This window comes from Acyrthosiphon pisum, chromosome A1, assembly GCF_005508785.2.
Source record: "Acyrthosiphon pisum isolate AL4f chromosome A1, pea_aphid_22Mar2018_4r6ur, whole genome shotgun sequence".
Classification (NCBI taxonomy): Eukaryota; Metazoa; Arthropoda; class Insecta; order Hemiptera; family Aphididae; genus Acyrthosiphon; species Acyrthosiphon pisum.
This window is the reverse complement of record NC_042494.1, coordinates 142,034,678-142,058,016: the sequence shown is the minus strand read 5'-3', so window position 1 is coordinate 142,058,016 and position 23,339 is coordinate 142,034,678. Positions and strand designations below refer to the sequence as shown.

General features: G+C 32.0%; 1 protein-coding gene across 2 annotated transcripts; it reads right to left on the bottom strand.

Moving 5' to 3' along the window:
- Positions 1 to 522: 522 nt before the first annotated feature.
- On the bottom strand, positions 523 to 18,075 carry LOC100166777. Of its 2 annotated transcripts, XM_029488476.1 has the most exons (4): positions 17,764 to 18,075; positions 6,011 to 6,215; positions 5,638 to 5,938; positions 523 to 2,651 (listed from the first exon to the last, which is right to left on the bottom strand). In XM_029488476.1, exons 1-4 carry the CDS (start codon positions 17,828 to 17,830, stop codon positions 1,668 to 1,670), a joined length of 1,557 nt encoding a protein of 518 aa, XP_029344336.1. In that variant the 5' UTR covers positions 17,831 to 18,075; the 3' UTR covers positions 523 to 1,667. The 2 variants fall into 2 exon arrangements, with proteins under 2 accessions (XP_029344336.1, XP_001945904.1); XM_001945869.5 differs by having other exon boundaries at positions 5,638 to 6,215.
- Positions 18,076 to 23,339: the final 5,264 nt, after the last annotated feature.

The window sequence follows — 23,339 nt, the reverse complement described above, 5'->3', positions numbered from 1 at the left end:
AGCACTAAATTATTTAAGCTACTACGCCAAGAGTCCAAATGTTGTCTTACTTAAAAACTACCTACTGCTTTGCACCACTTTTCCAGTGGTTAAATTAATATAAAAAGTACCTAAACACGCATAGGGCAATTTGGCGCAAAAGAGCTGTAAATATACCTTTTATTTTTATTTTGGCGTTGATGGTCCACATAGGTACCCAAAACAGATACTTAAATAGCATTTTGGCTATAAAATGGGAAATGCCCTGTGTAATAATAAATAATATTGTAACACAGAAACAATGTGTTGAACGATTATACCTACAACAGTAGGTATGTATACCTACCTACCTAAACCGTATAAGGTCAATTTTTATAATACGTTTTAAAACTGTTACAATAGGTTATACGTTATAACTTATGTTATTATACTTAATATATCCATATAACAAAACCCTCTAGACGCAATATATATATATATGACCTATATATTCTATAATTATTGCAAATGATGAAACAGAGATAAAATTACACACAAATACAATGTCCGTACAGTTACACATATTATTATTATTATTATGTATTATATTATATTTTCAGGATGTTACAATCGTAATAGATAATAAACAAACATCGAAATGTATATCTGGGTACATAATAATACGCGTTTGAGCGTTTCGTAACAATGAAGTCTGCGTGGAAAAATCTCAACGACGAATCGTCTGAATAATGTACTACGTATTTTTATGTTCATGATATATTGTAACAAACAATCTGTTGTGCATTTTAATCAAACTACATAGCTATAGTATTACAGATCGTTATTTACAATAATAGTTTTAACTATTAATAGGTAGGTAATATTATAATATAATATTATAATCTGAAACATTATTATTACGTGAACATAAAATTAAACATCATAAACAATATAATATATTATTACATTATATTATATGCATGTTAATCGAATTATTGAAATCGGTTTGAACATTTGAAATTTATAGACGCTAATTAAATAATATAACATATACATATTAAGTATCCATAGGTACTAAAATAAAAATACCTACTTAATAAAAAAAAACCCCGGCGATAACTGTAAGTATAATATGATACATTTACACACGATGAGACGAGCGTGGAGGTTGCCAGAATTGGTTTTAATTACATATGGGTATAGCAAAATAATTGCATTTCTTGTACGTTTCAAGGTAAATAATATGTGTCCGAGAATTTGACGCGGTAGCTGCGCACGGGAAGCTGACGGAGAAGATAGGTTCTATACGATAGACGACTGCGAGAAATGACGGGCAAATGAGGCAGTCGAATAAAGGTTTAGGACATATATAATATGTTGTGAAAAGAGAGGATACCGAAACCCAGGAAACCACAGTGGTTTGAAATGGAACCGAGTGGAAGACTTTCTATCGGACAGAGTAGGCCTGGTGGAGAGAAGGACGTTCAAAGAGAGTTGGGTGCGGAGAACTACAGAGACGTTATCGGCATATGACCTACTTACTTGTCGTATCTACGTTGGTGTTTGTAAATATTATATTTTCGTTTATCGTTAATATATTTGCAGCGTTGCACAACTTTCAGAAAAAACTTGCAAGTCGCAGAAGGGTGGGCAGAAAAGGAGGGGTGACGAGTGATGCGGCGGATGGGAGTCGGCGGGCGGGTTGGCAATCAATCACCGACCATCCGGTCGAGTTCGGGCAGCCTATCCTCGACCATTTTCTCGACTTGGACGTCGTCCAGTATGGTTTGCGCCTTCGCCTTGATGGGCTCCTCGAGCGCGTCGACGATGATGTGCCGCAACAGCGACGGCAGCGAGTTAACTGCGATCTCGATGACGTAGTCGAGCGGCTCCTTCCTGTCCATCTGCACCTCGATCTTGCCCACCTCTATGTCGAGCTTATCCAGCACCGGCTTGTTGCGGATGTCCAGCGTCTGGTTGACCACCGCCCGGACCTGGATGTGGTCTACGGTGAAGTTGGACACGCCCGTCCGGCTGAACGTCTTAGACAGACCCAGCCGATAGCTCCACCGCAGCGACCCGTTGACCGCGCCGGTGATGACGTGCACGGACATCTGGAGCACAGGGCCGCGGATCTGAAGCCCGATGTCACCCACCCGGTGGAAGCTGGAAAGCCCGGACACGGTTAGCTCGGTGATCGTGAAGTTGAGTGGTCCCTCGTCGATGTGCCGGTCCGCGACGTGGTACGGGTCATAGCCCATCCGCTGGACGTATTTCCGGCCCTCGGCCACCGCCAAGTCTGGGACGGGTACTGTCATCTTGGGCAGCTTGCTAGTGATGGCCTTCACCTGGGCGTTGACGTCCGCTCGCAGGTTGGTGTTCACCTCGTTGATGATGAACGGCTTGATGCCCTCGAACAGCACCGATCCCATCGAGCTGATGACGCCCTGCATCATGGAAGCGGCGAACCCGAGGTTCTTGAAGTCCAGCTCGCAGTCCTTGAACTGCATGTCCATCTCCGTATCGGTGGCCTGCAGGTTGCCGTCCGCATCCGGTTCGAGCGCAGCTTCGGCGGCGGCTTCCACATCGATGAGCGTCACGTTGAACGGGCCCGACGCCGGTCGGCTCAGCCACGACCTCAGCGTGTAGTTGCCCAGCACGTACATTCGTTTGATTTTCAAAAGCACGTACACCTGTGAACACAATTTGTACCGTTAGACCATTAGAGCTCGTCAGGTCTGCTTAAAAACTGGTCGGAACGTATAGTGCTGGAAATCGCAGGTTACCTAAAACATAATATATTTGTACAGCCCTTTGCGATCTCCTCCCGTCTTCGCCACCCTTATAAATATGCTTCCTCTTTCAGAAGTACTCCATGGTAGGTATACTTTTATCCTCTCCCCACTCATAGACAGGGGTGTTTTCTCATAGAAAACATTGCGTGACGTATATACCGCACCTAACTGTACCCTTGGTGTAAGAAACGTTTGAAAAGTTAAATGAAAAATGTGTTCATCATTTTTCAAGCTATATCGTTAGAAGGTTATTGACTAAATAATATTATTGACCATGTACTATCCTAAAGAATTAGATTTCTGGTTATAAAAGTACGCTACCTTGCTACAGACGTGTCTTACGAATTCGAATTCGATTTCGATTAATTGTTTGTTGTTAAATAATAATAATCTTACGATGGCACAAAACTATGTTATTGATGTCATCTGCTAAAACAGATTTTGAAACCACGAATATTATCAATTGTTTTTTATGTACACGAGTTGGCTTTGAAAAAAAATATTGAATATAAAAACCAATATATACGTGAGGTCGCCTAACCATGAAATCCATTTGAATACATGAGGGGTAGCAGCAAGTTACTATATATGATATATCCACCAACACTCATGATTATAATATTGACTGCAATATAGTGCAATCTCAATCTGACACAGCTAATAGTATTTTTGCTCACTTGAGGTTTGCCAACCAACCGTAATACAAAAAATTCAGTTTTTTTGAAATTATTTTCATTTATAAATTCTAACTGTTACCAAAATATGTGTGGCACAAAACGAGCGTTACAACAATATACGTAGCTATTATGTAATGTAATACACTGACCTGACCACTACACAAAATAATAATATACGAGTGTATGCGATTATTATACAATATAGAAATATTTGTAAATTGTTCAAACTATAATATATCGACATATTATTATAATAATATAATATTATAATCAACATAATATTATATTATATTATCAATCCATTATAAACTATTTGTGTTGACAATAACTTTGTATTTCGAAGCCAATAAACATACTGACGGTATACGGTTTCAAAGAAACGATCAAATAGCTGAGGGTATATTTCAAACGAACTCACGCGTCAAAACGTATCATTATTCATGTATAAAAAGGTTTAGGTACCTACTCGGATAAAATATTTACTTTATCGAAGCACCGCATCGGAATGCCAATAATGACTCGATTGAGTGCAGCGTTGCAATGGTAATCGCGGACTGTACCTCTATTATATATTATTAAACACCGATGACGTATTATGGGAAATATGTATAAAGAGAAATAAAATTTATGTTATAATAATATCATAACTCTTATGAAAATATGGCCGAAGAACCATACTCAAAAAGGCACAATATGGCATAAACTATACCAGCTATTGTAGTATTGTTGTTATATATTACTATATTAGATATAGTCGGTGGATATAGGGACATAGAGGCTATACTATAGATTATAATATTATAACATTATAGACTATAATTTATGTTGATACGCAACTACTATAGGTTAGGTAATATACTAATATAGGTAGGCAATGAAATGGATTTTAGAAATTGAACGGTGTTTTGCGACTTTCAAAATGGTATACACTGTAATGGATTTCGTAAAAAAAAAACTTGTGAAACGTAAGTATATAGCCCTCAAAACTTAATTGGTAGGTATGCGTAGACTGCGAAGTCCTTAGTATGCGTGCACATAATATTAATTATTAAAAAACTCGAAATTATACCCTTTCGAATTTCGATTTATATTACTATAATCGGCGTTTTATGCAATAAAAATATCACCTGTAAAAAAAAGTGGATATAATTACTTAAAAATTCCATATATTGTCAAAATAATTTTAATGAATGCATTATTTAAATTTTAAATGCATAGTATTATTATGTCGCGGGGCTGAGCCTATCCAGTATCCGATAAATCCAAACGTATATACTCTTAATTATTACTGTGATGGTACCTACACGTTATATTGTCCGACAGTGGCGTGCTCAACTTTTTTGAATGAGAGGGGGGAGAATATTAATTTTTTTCTATTCTCAGACCACGAAATATATAGCGGTGGATTTATAATAATATGTTATGTATAATAATTATGTAATATATTATATAATATGTATTTGATATATCATAAGATACAGTCAAATCTGCTTAATTGGGAAAGCACATAAAGAGGAGAACCGTTTAATGGGGACGTTGATGGCTGCACTCCAAAATGAATGCGTATCGTAAAACTATATGTAAAACTATTCGGTTAATCGGGACAGTCGGACAATGGGGACAAATAGTTCACCGTTCGAAGAGTCACAATTAAGGGGATTCGACTGCATTTTATATGACACAAAAGTAAGCCAAATGGGGGTATAACTCGCCCCCCACCCCCATACATGGGTGAAAACACCCCTGTTGTCCGATACAGAGATATTATGAATGTTTCCGAGCTCAATTTACGATTTGGTTTCACCTATACTTACATTATATTATATACAATAGTTTGGTTATTGCGTGGTCGTCGATATTATTACGGTTGACATAATTTTTATTCGAGACGCTCGCAATAGAAACACTATTGATGTAATATTGTAAGGTTGTAAAACGAACCTACGCGTGTTTATATTCGGAAAAAGTGAAAATGTATACTTAGTGGAAAATATATATAGTTTGTCTCGATTTGCAATTGATCTATGGTCTTACGTAACATATTTGTTAAAATACAGTAAACTTTGGAAAACAATTCAAAGTGCATCGAAATCCCAGCCCTAGTTATAGTGTTTAACCTTTCTGATGTAATAATATTGTTATTCACGATATTAATTATGGACAAAACTCTTTTTCTTTTTTTTTTTTTTTATCGAAAAAACACTTACTCGCATGTTTTTCAAGTCCGTGTTGACGTTTTCCACTTTGAACTTGGATAGTCCGTGTACGGTCATGTTTTTGAACGTCATGAACGCCACGCCAAAATCTTTGTTCATTGGGGGTATACTTAGTGGATCGGGAATTGGGGCGCCTGGAAAGCCAACGGGGTCAGGGTGCTGGTAGTGTTTCAGAATTTTTCTGATCTGTTCGCTCAACTTGTCCTTGACAACTTCTACCGGCAACGTGTTATTTACAGCCGTTGTTGCTTCACTGGTGGCGAGTTCTAAGGTCGGGACTACATCATCGTTGTTGGTCGGGACCACATCCTCGGTGGTGGTCGGGACCACTTCCTCGGTGGTGGTCGGGACCACATCCTCGGTGGTGGTCGGGACCACATCATTGGTCGTAGTCTCTAATGGTTCGGCAGTGGTCTCGTTCACAATTTCGGTCGTGGTGTCTGTAGGTACAGTGGCGGTCGGGGACACACTCTCGGTCGTAGTATCTACAGGTAGAACGGTGGTGGTCTGAAGCTCGGTGGCAGCCGCCACACTTTCATTTTGTCCATCTCCGGGTACCGGTAAGGCGACTAAAACAAAAATGTAATTATTAGTCACCGAAAACCCGATATATTATTATGTGGTAATATTGGAAAACGAACGCTCGGAAGGATTACGAAATATTCATAAATGCACGCTTATCATTATAATTTCATGTTAATCTATCTTATTGTTCGTTTTTTTTTTGTATAATATAATATAAGAAAAAAATAATTTTGTATTATGGTTGTGGTTAACTTCGCTCTTCGGACATTTTTTTCTTCAAATATATAACAATATGATTTCATCGAAAACTCCTTTCATATGTTTTTAGATAATATAATACGAAAATATATACTCCCCCCAATAGATTGCAATCGAACATTTTATGGTATATTATTTATGTTAACAGATATGGACGTTTAGTCCAAGAGAACCTTTTCTGCGTTCGAAACTTTATCGGCAAGTTTATACAAAAACGCCGAAAGACATATTTATTCGGACCATTTTCATATATGTCGAGCAATAAACGAGTTATCAGATGCAATCACAACACAACGACACGACCGACGTTATGGCAATATGGCCACTGATCGTATTATATGTTTTGGTCTTATTCAATGTCAATATAATAAACTATAAATTTACGACGAAATAATAATGATAAAACGGAGAAGTACATTTATAAACTCGTGTATATTGTACTCACGTTGTAAAAATATATTATAATCATACCATCGAGAAATGAAGAAATCTATTTATTTATCTTTTTTTTTATAATTATTTCCTTTAATATTGATTGGTAATTAAATTTGGCTTCTTGGCTTTAATTTGTGTATCGATTTAAAATATGTTCTTTGAAAATTCGATTAAACAAAAAAAAAAAAGAAAGAAAGAAATATCGTTTTAGTTTCAAAATTAATGCAAGATCGGATTTATCAAATCTGACACATTTCAAAATCGAATTATTCGTTATTGGTTGGAAAAAAGGCTTAAAGCTGGATTTATTGACAGTACGACTAAAATTTAAATTAAATTAAACCCATACCGAGATAGGTACATACCACTATGCTAAAAATCATAAATAAATTAATTTTCAAAATGTTAAACTGCCTAACAATAAAACGGATAACAATCAAGTAGATAATACCTATTTGATCTTTGAGTGAATTTTCACGTTTGTATAATATAATATATTTTGCTTTAAATTTAGAAAACGATGATATTATAGTAACTTGTAATTAAAATCGATTACTAAGTGTGTGATATTTTGTAAATATATGAAATTGTTTTTGAATAATGTTGACAATTTTTGTACTGTATATTATTATTATGAATTGAAATTCACATAATTTTTCACAATAATTGAAGTTCAAAAATATATTACAAGTTAACTATGATAATAATAATATGTACTAGGTACTATTTTATTATATTTTTCAATTATTAATTAAGTAACAACACTAGGATTGCTATATGATAATATAATTGTAAGTATATAACATTCTTAAAACACTTACATAACAATAGTTTTATGAACTTTTAAAATATAATTTTGATATATTTTTTGCACTTTTGAAATTTTATATAAGTTTTTACGTTTCACTGCAAGGTTAGTCACATCGTCTCAACAATTAAATATTTAATAGATATGCTACAACTAAATTATATATTTGATAAATTTTGAAATCATCACTCAACAATTGGCATTGTGTTCATGACCAACGCATAAAATGTCTAGAAACGTATATAATAATTAAAACATTTTGTATTGGAATAATTTTTTGAATGCTAAGATTTATCATCGTTTTCCAATTTTCAATTGATAACTCTGCAAAATTGTACAGCTGTAATTTTTTGATCACAATATGTGTATTATAGACAGACAATACTTTCGGTATTTTAAATGTATTGAGACATTGTATTTCATAAATATATAATATACTATAATGAAGTATTATAATCGTAAATGCGGCTTTGTGGGTATCGTCGCATTACCTTTTTACCTAGTTATAATAGTTACTTAACTATAATTTAATAGTGTGCATATAAAATATATTATAACGTCGGAAAAATCTTATTGAATATTAAAAATTAAAATACAGCTGCAGACATAATATCGTTTTAGGAGCGTTAGGGCATATAATAAGTTAAAAAAAGTTTAAAAACATTTCCTCTAGCTTTTAATCAACGAATGCAATGTATATAGTAATATAGTCTCCCGCGTAAACAAATGGTTTCAAATTTCTTTTTTTGTTATTCGAAAAAAAATTTAGTGGCTCAACACATTTATTATAATATTATGAGAGTTGAAAAAAAAAAAATTAAAAATATACATACGATCATAATTATCACCGTTTATACTTTATACGGTAAGAACAATAATGGAAAAATCTATTTTTCTTATCACAATTATTACGTAACACCTAAAATGAGTAATGACGAGTCGTGGGATTTTCGAAGAATATAATACGAATTTTCCACGGACAACATGGTTTCATTGAAACTACATTCGTCGTTTGACGGGTTATCGAAAACTCGATGTCATAATATTATAAGTGCTGTATAAACAAAAATATTGCATGCACTTATATTATACGCGTGGCTTAACTTAATTGATCGGAAAGCTAACAGCAGCATAACATTTTATAATAATATATATAAGGTGATCCACGAAGTATCAGCCTTTTATCTTTTAATGATGCGTTTATCCACATTCCGATTTTTGACATATTTAAGTATACTCAAGGACTATATTAATTTCTAACAGGCACTTAGAATTTTTACCGTTTAAGGCAAGGAGTGTCCTGTGGAGATAAACAAGTATTTATTATTTTTTTTTGCAAATTTTTACTGTAAATTATTTATCCAATGATTTTTTCGAAAATGTCGACGATGTATCCATACCGAGTTATCGACATATTATTATAATATGAATGGAGGATGATAGTCTTTAATAACGGCTTCGCATAAAACTTAAAATAGATGTAGCATAATATTATGCTATTTAGGTACTGTTAAAAAGACTAATATACTTATTATACTATCCAGAAAATGTAACAAATTATAAAACCTTAATAAATTAATATTTAAAATGAATTATCTTAATTTTCAAATAATTATACCGTCCATACTTTCAAAACCTGTTATCGTCGACTACAGTATTATTTTAGTAGTAGGTATATAAAGTTTAATAACTTGAAAAATATAGTGTTTTGAATTTTGATTTAGATAGGTATATCAACATTTTCCAAAAAATCATCTACTTAACAATTTACAATCAAAAAGGGTGATTATTTTAAAAACAAATTTGTTTCATATGGTCTTTAAATATACTAAAAATTTCAGAAACTCGAATTCGAAAAAATTCGCATTAACAAAGGAAAATTCAGTTATAGGTAAATCTAAAATGTGACTTAGCGTGCTTGGTGTATATAATATTTTGTAGACTCAGGAATATGTCAACAGTATCCACGCATACAGTAAAAATTATTTATAATTGATCCGATTATAACGAACAACATTGATCCCGACAACTTGCTGTTTGATATAATAATAGAATATCTGTTTTTCAATTAATGCACCTTTTCTAAACGGTACATGGTACACTATCTACAATAAAAGCGCTGATCGATGGATATTGAATTCTATATTATATCTATAGCCTATAAAGTGGACTATTTTAAAAACCTACCTTTATTCTTATGTGTCGTATATGGATCTTAAAATCGATTGTGGACATTTTAGTTCACATAATATTAGTTATTCAGCAATTATTAGAACCTCAAATGTCAGGTAATTCGAACTAGGAAAATAAATTCTGATAAATGTTAAAAATAAAAAAATAATGAGTCTTATGTAATGGTGTAAGCCATCCGTATATTATGACAAAATAATAGAATCTCCAATGACGGTATTACCTACATTTGTTTATTAACTTTATATAATATAAAATACAGTCTAAACCTGGAAAATTGTGCAGACGGTGTGTATTACGGCAGCAGAACATAATATTATCAAAGGAATTACCAATTTACTCGCCTAACACGTACAACTACATCTACGCCGTCGGTCGCCATATACATTATACAATTGTATTAGATTTCGAGGGAAGCAATAATAGGATTATAATATTATTATTATAGTATTAGTTTTATGTATTTTTTTTTAACCTAGAGACCTGAAGTCACCATTCCGGATGGTTGCGCGCTGCACAATATCAGTGTCAATCAAATTCAATCAGACAAATTTACTACAATGAAAATATTTCCATTGTATATTATACAAACATTTTGGTAGTTAATAATGATGTTCAAATGTATACCATTTAAAACATTTAATAGGTAGCACTAAATAAACAAAAATAAAATATTATACGTCTGCGGTACGGCTATTATTTTTTTCAGAAAAACTCTTTATTGCTATTTTAAGTAATACAGTGTGTTTTCGGTGTTGGCTGCTCGTGACTTTTATTAAAGTATCAAAATACGCAATAATAACGTTACTCATGTGTAATTAAAATGTTAGTATTTTGAAGTAATACTGTAGTATTACTGCTAATTAATACTATTGTTGTGTATATGTTTACATTTTTTAACTCGTGTAAATTAAGACTAGACGTTTTAATCCGATGTTACATTTTTATCAGTTATCATCAATGTTCAAGTAACTATTAAGAAATAACCACTTAGCACTCGCACAGAAGAGGTACAGGTACTTATTTGTATGGGTCCCTTTCTGTTGTAGACTGTACAACGAATGATTTTTCAAATGCGATTATTCACCAACACTCGTCTTAATAATTTCTACTATAACAATTGTTTTCACAGAGAACAGTTTCCCACATATTACATATATGTATGCACTATACAGTCTCTATTTCTTTTTCATTTTAATCTATACTTTTTAGTTTTTATTACCTATTATAATATTGTGTAATGTATATACTATATAGTATATACACTTTGAGTGGGGCAAATTATTTTAAAGTTATATATGTTTTTCTTATTTGGGTATAATAAAAGATAATATCTACGTAATTATGCAGTATGCACTACATAAACGTTTCGTATTTAGATTTTTTTTTAAATTAAATATAAATAAATAATTTTTGAATTCACTATCATAAACACGAAGAGAAAATAATAGTACAATTTTTAATGATCAGAAATATTAGATAATATCAATCACTAAATAAATAGTTTTTAATATTATTAAAATAATTATGTATTATTTCAGCTATAATATTTTAATACTTTTTAAAATGTATTATAGGTTCTATATAAAAAAATGGATTTTTTTATAAATAAATTGGCGATTAAAAGATGTAGGTATACCTTCGTGTATTTTTTGATAAATTATATTATGTTTTACTGCATTAAAATGGTATATTTGCTAAATAATAGATAACAATATTAAATGTATAGTTTAAATTTCTCAAGATTTTACTTATACTAGACATTCCACAGTTATATATTGTACTATAAAATATTCTCAGTATGTTTATTTTGTTTTAATTTTAATATTAAACTAATAACCTATATAACTCTGAAAGTAATTTAAGTAAACTGTTATATTTTTTGATTACTCACTATCTCAAAATAACAGTTTTAAGTCGTTTAATTTATTTAATCACGTATAGGTACCTATAGCTATCAGTATGTTGAAAATAATAATATGTCTAATCATCATTTTATTGAACCACCGTGTAGTGTGTACACTGTACCTATTTCATTTTTATAACAATACATAGGTAAAGGTGATTGGATAAAAAATGGGATATGATAATATGATAATACAGCTATTAATTAGGTTTTTATTTAACATATTCAATTATATTTAATAACGTAATCTGGCGATATTGTACTACCGTTTAATATTATATATATATTTATGTCTACACACTGACTATATCTATTATATAGTCATTATTTCACAATCTTTCTATATTGTATTGTAAATGAGACTCGCGGAAACAATATTATTGCTCTTTAATATTTATGCTTAATTAATTATACAAACAAAACGGGCAGACCTCGTTATCCTCAAACAATTATAGGTACCTACGCAAATTTAGTCTTTGGAAATAAACATTATAAAATTGGACGGATTGTGCGAAAACTGTTCCTTAATAGAGAACATAATAATATCAAGAGTTCAAGAGTTAAGATTACGATTAATAATAATAATGTAACTGTAAAAACAATGCGATGATTATGTTGAGAAAAATAATTGACCTTATAACTGATATTATATTGACAAAGTCGTATGATTGGACCCAGGAATAAGGGCCAGTCCACGTGGGTGACGTCGCGTGTAAATTAATAACTATAACGATAATAATGATAATAATGCAATTATTATCAGACGTGTGTGTCACTATTACGTATATAGATATAATATCTGCCGGACGCACGACGAACGGAAAAGCTCCGCACAAGGACAGAGCGATGGTTACTGCGACTGCCGTCTTCGTGTCGCCGACGAAGATCGAACAGGAGACGGATTTCCGCGATGGCCGAACTATTTCGTGGATCGATCGATCGATGATGACGATGATGATCAGGGAAGATAAGACAAATGGTCGGTACTAGTCCGATCTTTATATTATTGTATACTCCGAGTGGGCCGTGTTGCGCGTGTGTGCAGTTATTGAGACCGCGAGTAACTGCGGACGTTCCGATATGACTCACGATTGGTGATGTAAAAAAATTACGGTAATTATCTTTTAATATATTATTAGGTAATTTCCTTTTTCACCTAAAATTATTCATTGATTGAACCTAACCACAGTCCACAAGTCCACATCACAAACACAGCTTAAATATAATTACGTATTTTACAATATAGTGTGAGGCAGTGGACGCGGGGGCGTATGCAAGTTTTTTAATTGGAGGGGGGGGGGCTTGAAAATTAATTAGAATTTTATTTTTATTTTGTCCACTATAATAATTCTCAACGCTTAGGTGTGGTATTTAAAAATTGTTGTATAGTTTCAACTGCACAATTTTTCTAGTAGAAAATAAATGCTCTGATCATCAACTCTGATGGAGATATCCTTAAATTGGATACAGTTAGTAGATACTTTTGAGTGGTCGAAATTGATAATTCTAAGTACTTTTTAAAATAATTGGGAAAAACAAATAAATTAAAATTTGTTAAAACTGTACCTACAATATTATTGTTAAAAAAAATTGTTTTGTAACTTTGGATTGTCTTCAATTATTTTTAGTTTTTATCTAAAAATGTCGATAAAACATAAGTTGTTCAGTCAAAAAGCTTAAAAATGTAGTACAAGGTTCCTCCTTAGTTTTTATTATAGCTATTTAAAAATGCTAACGATATAATATATGCACAATTATTTATTATAAGCATCGCATTTAAAGTTAAAATGTCGACAAAACCATTAATTTGTAGTTAAAAATGTTAAAAATGTTCGAATTATATAGATAAAGATCATGTTTTTGCAAAAATGAATTCAACCTACAATGGTTGGACCTGTATAGCCGTATACAGATATAATCATATATTATTAGTTATTTCTAAAAGAAATTTTAATATAATATAAAATATCCTGGGCTGACACATCACGGTCCCCGATCATATTCGACTTTCGTATGGTATTATGTGTGTGTGTGTGTGTGTGTGTGTGTGTGTGTGTATGTGTGATGGTGTAATAGATTGATAGGCTTATTGTAGCTTATTATGCTGTCATTTATTAATTTTAGTTTTGACTTTTGAGTTTATATGGGGTATAAAGTCATATAGGTAGACCTTTTACTCATAGACCGGCCCATCCTATTCCAAATACATCGATAGTCGCTTGCCTACATGGTGTAGTATGCAGCCCGTTTCGTATAAATATATATTATAGTCTGAATACATATATATATATTTTGTACCGAATCATAGTAACTCAATATAACCGAAAAGCGCCATCCGTCTTGAGCGTCTTGACTCTTGACACGATGGAAACCTGAAAAGGCTTATTAGTATAAAAGCGGTATATTAGTATAGTAACCTATATAGAGTTATAATATTATTTGTATTCAATTAAAGTATTACATTTAATATAAGTAAAATACTAAAATGTAACTCGAAGGTAACCTATAAGTAAAATGTATATGATTCAATAATCAATTATTATTATAAAATATATCGGCGATATTATTGAAAAAAACCTTAATAGTTTATTAGTATCCCACGCAGGAGAGAGGACGTTCTATTTTCTCTCTCCCACAAAAAATACCGCGACCCCATACAGTGTTAATATTATAGACATGGCCTAGCGATGTATCTATATTCCATTCCATGTGTGATGTATCACTTTGCAAGTAGCTATGTACGCTCCGTGGTCCAATGACCAATCAAAAATACGTAGCGATAGAATGTAATTGTTATGGGAATTAAGACGTTAATATATTAGAAGAGTAGTAATATATATGACTATAATAGTTAGTTATCTTAAAAAAATTATTTTGGACGGTATATAGATAGACTCTGGTTTAGAGTTTTAAACAAATACTATCTGAGTATCAAATTAAAGAAGCAATTAGTTAATATGGAAATGTACTATTATAGGGAATAATATAATACTTTTAGAGTTGAACTATCATTGAAATCACTACAAATATTTTTTAACAATCCAAGCTTCATAAAAGATTAATTACGAATATAATCAACATGAGTGCTGAAAGATAGTTTTGTGTCAAATAAAATTCCTAGGTCTTTAATACAATTGTTTGTACTAGATTTGTATTAAATAATATATACATCGTAATTAAAATAGAGGGTTTTTTTAATGTTTGTAATGGCCACACGATAAATAAATAAATATTGAACCATGTTTAAGTAATATGTGTTCATAAATACAGTATTAAATCTTCAATCGTAATTAATTAATATTAATAAACAATATGTATAAATACAGTATTAATCTCGATTATGATTGAAATGAAATCATCTGTATTTTAATTTTTCCCACGTTATTACAACGTACTTTCGTTGTATTTAACGAGCTACTGGTTACAACGAGAACAATTCTCCGGCCCTTGAAATTCTTTATACCTAACCCATTTCTAATGTACCTATATATACCTACAATGCGGCTATCGAGACTGTTGTACCATTCGCGCATGTAAAATAGCTCACCACAACTGGTCCAATATTATAATATTGTTAAACATATCACACAATAATTACCCATTAAGTTTATTAAAAATAAAATACAATTTGTAATAATATATTATGATGTATATTATTATATTAAAACATTGATAGTAACATTTTATAAAAGAATAAATTAATATACAGCATTCCTATAAAATACATAAATTAGTAATTACCAATGTATACCTACATAAATATATATACAACTAATACCTATCAATCCTGTGTATTATGATTTCAAAAATTTAAATCACCACATAACGTCGAAAACGGAATAATTGAAGATAAAAGCAGTCGTATATTATAAAGACATTCCTTCAATTTAAAAAAAATATCGGTAGGTATACGCGTTTATGTTTGCCAAATGTTATAGCATAATATAACCTAAAAATTTTAATTTTTTAAATCTTACATCAATGTACGATGAAAATAGTTGATTATTATCGGGCGATTACCACGACCGTCTACTTTTATATTATATTTGTCGATAATGACTATAGGTAAAATGTCATTATTTCACAATCTTTCTGTAGATTGCATTGTAAATATTACTCACGAAAAAATTATTGCTCTTTGACGTTTATATATTTTATTTGTACAAACAAAACAGCCAGACCACGTTATCCCCAAACTATTACGGGCACCTACGCAAATTTAGTCTTTGTAAATAAATATGTTTATAAAACTGGACGTATTGTGCGAAAACTGTTCTATAATAGGGTATATTTCAAGAGTTCAAATTACAATCAATTGTAATAATTATACCACTGAGTATAACGCAATGATGTTGAGAAAAACAATTGACCTTATAGCTGATATTATTGGTCTCAGAGATAAGGGTGAGTTTCTTATTAACAGTTATTCACTACGTGGGAGATGCACGCGGGGGTACATCATAGAATGCGTATATTGGACGGGATAGATTTTGGGAGTAACTTTGTATATAAATCCCGATCTGCAGATTCAAGAGGGTCGATAACAAAATATACTAAACCGTCGATAAATTTGCGGATAATACTATTATGGTCTTAATTTACGAGACGACCTTATCACGTAGAAAACACATCACTACCATATTCTCTTACGTATCCACGAAGTCGGTCCAAACATGGCATCTTTACTTTAAGGCATTTTAATTTTAATCTTTGTTTCGTTTATACAAATATAAAATGCAAATTAAATAATATACGTAAAATTTGCAACATGTGAAATACACCTGCGATAGGTACCTTCGACGTGATACGCAATACGACTAAAAACGTCCGACAATCGGCTACGCGCACCACCGATATAGTATTATCCTCTCGATAAGAAAATACTCCGATAAAAGTTTAGTTGTATACAATAAAATCGGCTAATTGGATGGTGTGACATAAAGATTGTCTAATTTAAAACTGGATTAAAACTGGATTACCGGATGTTAAATTAGTTAAAATAGTTCAAAACGAAAATAATTTATATTACGTAGTACTATACTACTATGTAGTACTTATATTTCAATGAAGTCAATTTTTTTCATTCATAATACGAGAAATAGGTCAAAAATGTATTAAAAAATTAAAAAATGCATTAAAAACGTCAAAAAAATGCCCCAAAAAAATGTTGTGGTTAGGACGCGAAGTACTCGAAACATATCTGTAGCTTGGAATGCATCACGTAAGATATCCCCCAAAAAAGATGCAAATGCATTGAAATCCGAGCCCTAGTCATCACATTGTACAATTTTTGGTATTGTTTCGAGACGTTCGACGACGACGACCAAAAGCCGAGTAAAGTACACATTATGGTATATTATACCTATTTCAACGGAAACCATTAATTACTCCGATCCGTAGATATGCGTATTATTGGTGTAGTGGTGGCACACACACACACACGTATACAACATTATGTAGGTATATACCATTATGAAGGTATATACCATGATGTATAGCGTGTAAATATTGTGTGTATTTATGGACTTCAGTGGCGTAATGGCGGTCGGATTTATACGCGGCGTATATATTATAATAATAATATGTGTTGCGGACCCTGAGATTAAGGCGACGTTAGTTATCACTTATCATACACCACGCGCGCGCGGACGGAAAACACAATTTGCAAATGGAAATCTCCGCTGCACCACTGGCGCGCACACGTCGTCCGGTCGCAATGATAAACTATATAGGTATAATGTACGATATTATGAGGCCCGTTACTTATTACGGGATATTGCTCGGTCGTAAAACGGTCGCACGACGTGGGGTTAAACATTATTGGTATAGAGGTACCTCTATATGGTGTTTAAATGGCAAAAAAAAAAATTAACAGTAAAAAATCGTAAATTTCGGGTGTGGGGGACGTCGCACGTGCAAAACAATACATATTATAATGCGATGTCGACGATGAATTAATTATAAGCGTGTGTCACTAAAATATTATAATACGTACCTGTGACGAACGGGAAGAGTCCGCACAGGGACAGCGCGATGGCTACAACTGCGACGGTCGTCTTCATGTCGCCGACGACGACTGCAGAGGAGACGGGTACGACCGAACGATTTCGTGGACCGATCGATCGATGACGACGATGACGGGCGGCGACGCGACGAGACGATTGTCGGCGCTCTATGAATTATTGTTGTCGCGTACGACTCCGATCTATATTATATTAATATTAGGTATAGGTACACTGCGGGTGGGCCGCGTTGCGTGTGTGCGCAGTTATTGAGCCCGCGAGTAACTGCGGGCGTATTCCGACACGGCGAGTGATGGACTCTGCCGCCGTGATTAGGAGTGCCCCGCTGACCCGACAACGGTTTTATCAATGTACAATGTTTGTTATGATATCATTATACTTGCATACATCAATTCTGACAATAATAATATAAAGACGTGTTGTACATAACAATATAATATAATATATTAATATAATGGTACAACTGTGTGCGTGTACGGAAGCGTGCGTGTGTATTGCGTTTGTAGACCGGACGCTTATTTGTTGTTGTCAAAGGTGGGCATTAATTTGTCAAAAAGTTTTTTTTGGTAACTTAACTGAAGGATATTTAATTGAATTAACTTAACTTGCCACAGTTAATTATTTTCATTAACTTGCCCACCTTTGATTGTTGCTGCATTGTCAGTTTAAATTTATGCGCATAAAATGTTCCCACCTCTAGCTCTAGTCCGCCTAGGTACCTATATATAACCGGGGATCACCAATATTAATGCTTTTTGGTGGGTCGCTTTAAGAATTTGTCAATGTGCAATGCATATAGGTACCTATAGATAACGTAGTAAGGTGGGTAACCTACCAATTCATGTGTATCCAACGAGAGTGAAGACAAAAACTGACGAATAAAATGAAAATGAATGAAACGCTCATTTAATTTGCCAAAAATAATTTAAAAAGACAATCAATCTGCCAGATAAAATTCATCTATCTTTCGGCAGTTGGCAACCTATTATTTTTGAAATATCTCTCGGGTAGAATTCTTATTAAAAAAAATGTTAGAAGGGATTAAATGTACCTATGTACTGAAGAATACAATATGTTATGCTTGAAATGTGTTCGCTAGTCTAAAAAAAAAAGACAAGGTGGGCCTGGTATAGAGTGAAAACTGACAATTGTATATTGTATAAAATCTATTTTTCAAATGTGATTACTGATGACACGGTTGAAGTGTACAGGCAAATTTTCAATACTGACAGCTCAAGTTTTAAGTATACAATTTAGATATTATAGACACTCTTTTTTATTATAATTATTATCTTTTTTTTATGTCATGATATACATGCTTAATTATTATTATTATTTTGTTTTACGTTTATTGTACATTTTGTACACATGGTCATATGGATATTAAAACAGCTACTATACTACTATATAAGTTACGATAAAATAATGTATTGTTTCGGTAAATTTGTATTGCGATTTGCGATGAACTATCTCGCGATCAATATTATTTACTTTAAGTCGTCGTGCGGTAAATTATTTAACGATGAAATAATGCAGGGACACCAAAATATTAAAATGAAGTACCTATTCTGGCTAATATCTACTTATAACGATTCCACGAGGTTCTCGCGACATGTCGACAGTCATCATTCCATAATACCAACAATTCCTGTATCGGCTATAATACAAACTGAAACAGTTACGTCTGAAATCTCGTGGCGCTGTTCCAGAGATCGGCCTGCAAGAAAAATATGGTTTGTTATTAAAGTATATACCACGATAACACATATGTGATGTCTATCAATGGTATACCGATTAGCACAAATAAATATTAATGTATGACCCATCATCCGTATAGGTACTTAGATCTCAAAATGTACATGTACAATATGTACATGTACTGTATACAAGTCAGAATTAGGGGGGGGGGGCACTAGTTTTCTATAAACAATTTACACATTCATCAGAAATTTAAAAAATTAAATTAAAAAACGTTCATATTGCGAAAAATTACTAATAATTATAAACTCATAATACATTTATACTTAACCAACTGCCCTGTGCACTTGGTTGTCCGTTAAAAAATACAACCTTATGTGATCCAAATTATGTTAAATTCGTTATTTAATATTCGGTGTAATGGTGTTCAAAACTTAAACATTTTCATCGGCCATCTTGAATATCAAAATACATTTGCAAGCACCCCTTTAAAATGCAAATATTAGAAAATATTTTTTTAGTGCACATGGTGCTACGATAAGACACCGTGAAAATGGTAAGCCTCCAACTAACATTGTGTAGGCTCTACGTTGATCAGTCAGTGAGTCAGTCTGGACACGTTTGATTATACTATTATAGTATAACTATCTCGATGGCATTGCCACTGAAACTCGCGTGTTTAAAATTTAAATATTTAAAGAATCATATACTCGATTTAATTTTAACAGTATTCTTGTTATTGTTTATGTTGCATTACAAAGCTTCTCATAAAATCGTATTAAACACATTACATATGTACGATACATACAATTTTTTTCGTCCAATTGTGTTCGTAATAGTTTAGAAAGCACGCCACGAAAGTTTCGTGGTCGATCGGATGAATAGTGTAGAAAGCATAAAGGATTAACAAACAGACATACATTCGCTTTTATGTATAAATCGTAATAGGTATATAGATGGAGATCCAATAAAGTTTGTAATCTATAGTGAAAATGAAAGTTGTCAAAAATGTATAGTTCAGTGTTGTAGTACGTGGTATTCCCATACAGTATTTATTGAATAGTATCAATACGAAATTAATATTATTAGCATAATTAATAATTAATTGATATTAGGCGTTGTTAGCCTATTCGTGTGAAGTAACTATATTTTATAACTTTTTTTTAATCAGAATAATGTATGAGTTAATATTATAATATGCAGAGACAGACACCTGTAGCAGTATGGACCAGCTCAATATATGACCCGTTGAACAAATCACGATATTACCAATAGGGTACATTTATTTTAAATACTAGACAGTTTTAAATCACTACTGTATACATGATACGATAAGTACTAGATCGAACCATAATACAGTTTTAGGTTTCTAAACATAAGTATAGAACACCTTATTATTATCCCCTTTATGTTCACCAACGAGAGGTATTTCTCAGTGGTGAACACGGACAATATATGTAAGTTAAAAAATAAGTTTGGTATCTTTAAATCTACCTCGGCCGAAATAAATAAACAAATAATTATTATTGCTGTATAAGTATAGGTACTAAATAACATTTTAATCCAACAACTTTTTTATAACTGTTAATTATTAATAAATAACCGTAATAAAAATTATAAGATAAATCAGCTCGTTTAAGACGACCGTTGTTTTTACAGGTCCTTTCAAAAATGGTTTAGACTTTAAAACTTAAAAGGTGAAAGTCTCTGCGCGGCAATCCCACTGTCTCTCATTCTCTGCGGCTCACTGTCCATCGCCTTATCTATTTTTGATATACTCTGGTCGTACTTAATATCATTTTTTAGTTTGTCACTGTGGGTTAACACGATGGTTGGGCGGATCACATATTATCTCACTAAAAAACGTTACTACCATTGACCAGCATTATAATAATATATATACACTAAATGTATCTACGTATACCTACGGGTATCTACGTTCAATCGAGATTTTTTTTACATCAATTGGATGTTGAATATTGGATTTCTTTATCTATTTTAATAAATGTTATAACTGTTTTTATTAACATACAATTGTAAAATTTACTTGGTATAATAGAATAAAAATGAATATAACTGTTGAAATTATAATTTATTACAATTTACAGTGAAACCACTAAATACCGGACACTCTCGGTCTCAGAAATTTTATCCGCTAGTCAGAGGTGTTCGCCATTTGGAGTTGTCTGTCAGGAGAGGTTTGTGTGTACAATGTATCAAGCATTTCAATATATTCACGCATTGTGTAATCCTATATATTTGCACTGTTTAACGTGTATTTAAATACCTAAATTCGATTAATGGTTTATCGGAACATTTCAGTGTTCACATCAGTATCATGTATGTCGAATATATTTATAAGTTATAACTATATGTAACAATAATAATTATTATATATTATTATTTACCTACTATTTAATATCATCGTATTTTTCGATACCTAGTTTACAAATACTGTGTGTTTTAGTTGTATCAAAGATCAGAATAGGTAGGTAGGTACTATTTAATAGGTAAACTACTAAAACAATAATAATAATAATAAGCTAATCGAATGTTTGTCAATAAATTTATCGTTACACAATATTGTTTATAATTTTATAATCGTTAATTAATTGCGTAAATATATTATATTCACACAATAACTCTATATGATTATTCGTAGACATTATTATTTGTTTACGCGTATGCTGTATGGTGTATCATCATTGTTTATTACATTTTATAACTCGTTAGTATAGGACCAATAGGTATTTTGCAGACTACAATTTTATTTAAAATTAAATGTTATTTTCGGATTTATTAATAAACATATCATGCGACCATGTGCATAAGAAATTAAACGTAATACAATTTAGTTATTTTTTTAGTAGGTTATCAGTAATAATCGGTGGTATATGCTTCAGTAAATTCTAACAAAATAGATGATAAGAACGAGGATAGTATGTATACTTATAAAAGTTGTAAGGTATTGAACATCTAACCAAATATTATACATATTCAAACACATTATAAGATTAATTTTTAGTCAAAAAAAATTATTGAAAATATTCAATAATAGTTACTCATATTATTTAGAATTTTTTTAATTTTGGCAAAAAACAGCGCCAAATGACAAGAAAAATCACCAACTTATGAAACCCCCAAAGTTATGTTAGCGGTATACGTCTGCATATTTTTAATCCTATCAAAATCGAACCATGTCTGAAGAGGCTTATTAAATCTCGATAGTTCCATCCGGTAAATTTAAAAGAAATTAATGGTCAAGTGATCAACTCAGTCAGAGGCTTTTGCGAACTCAGCGTTAATTACATATACCTGTGTATATTACTGTATTGCCGGTAAATACCAGGTTACAGGTATAGTAGTTGTTTATCAAGAACAATTTATCGATTAACCGATAATTGTAACGTAAGACTAAACTATCGAATAATTTAGTATGATGATTAATTATAGAAATAGGTATATAGATTATAGGTGGATACAATTGATTGGATAACCAGATTATATAATTGGGCTAAGTGCATTAATTTGCCAGAAATCATGAAAATGTCCTTCAATTGAGGATTATTTAAATATAAGAAACAAATGCCAACAAATAAAACGTTTTTAACAATAAATAATACTAAATAAATAAATAATACAATAAATAACCTGAAAGGCCTTCCTGCAGGTCGACATAATATTTTGCACCTAAGAATTTAGAGAGACCGCACAAGACATCATCAATAAAAATATTGTAATTTTATGGAAGTCGGAAAAGTAAGTAGAATAATAACAAGCAGCATTGATGGGAGTAGAAAAAAATAGTATAATATGTAAAAATATGCGGCATTTTATTTCTTGCTTGTTG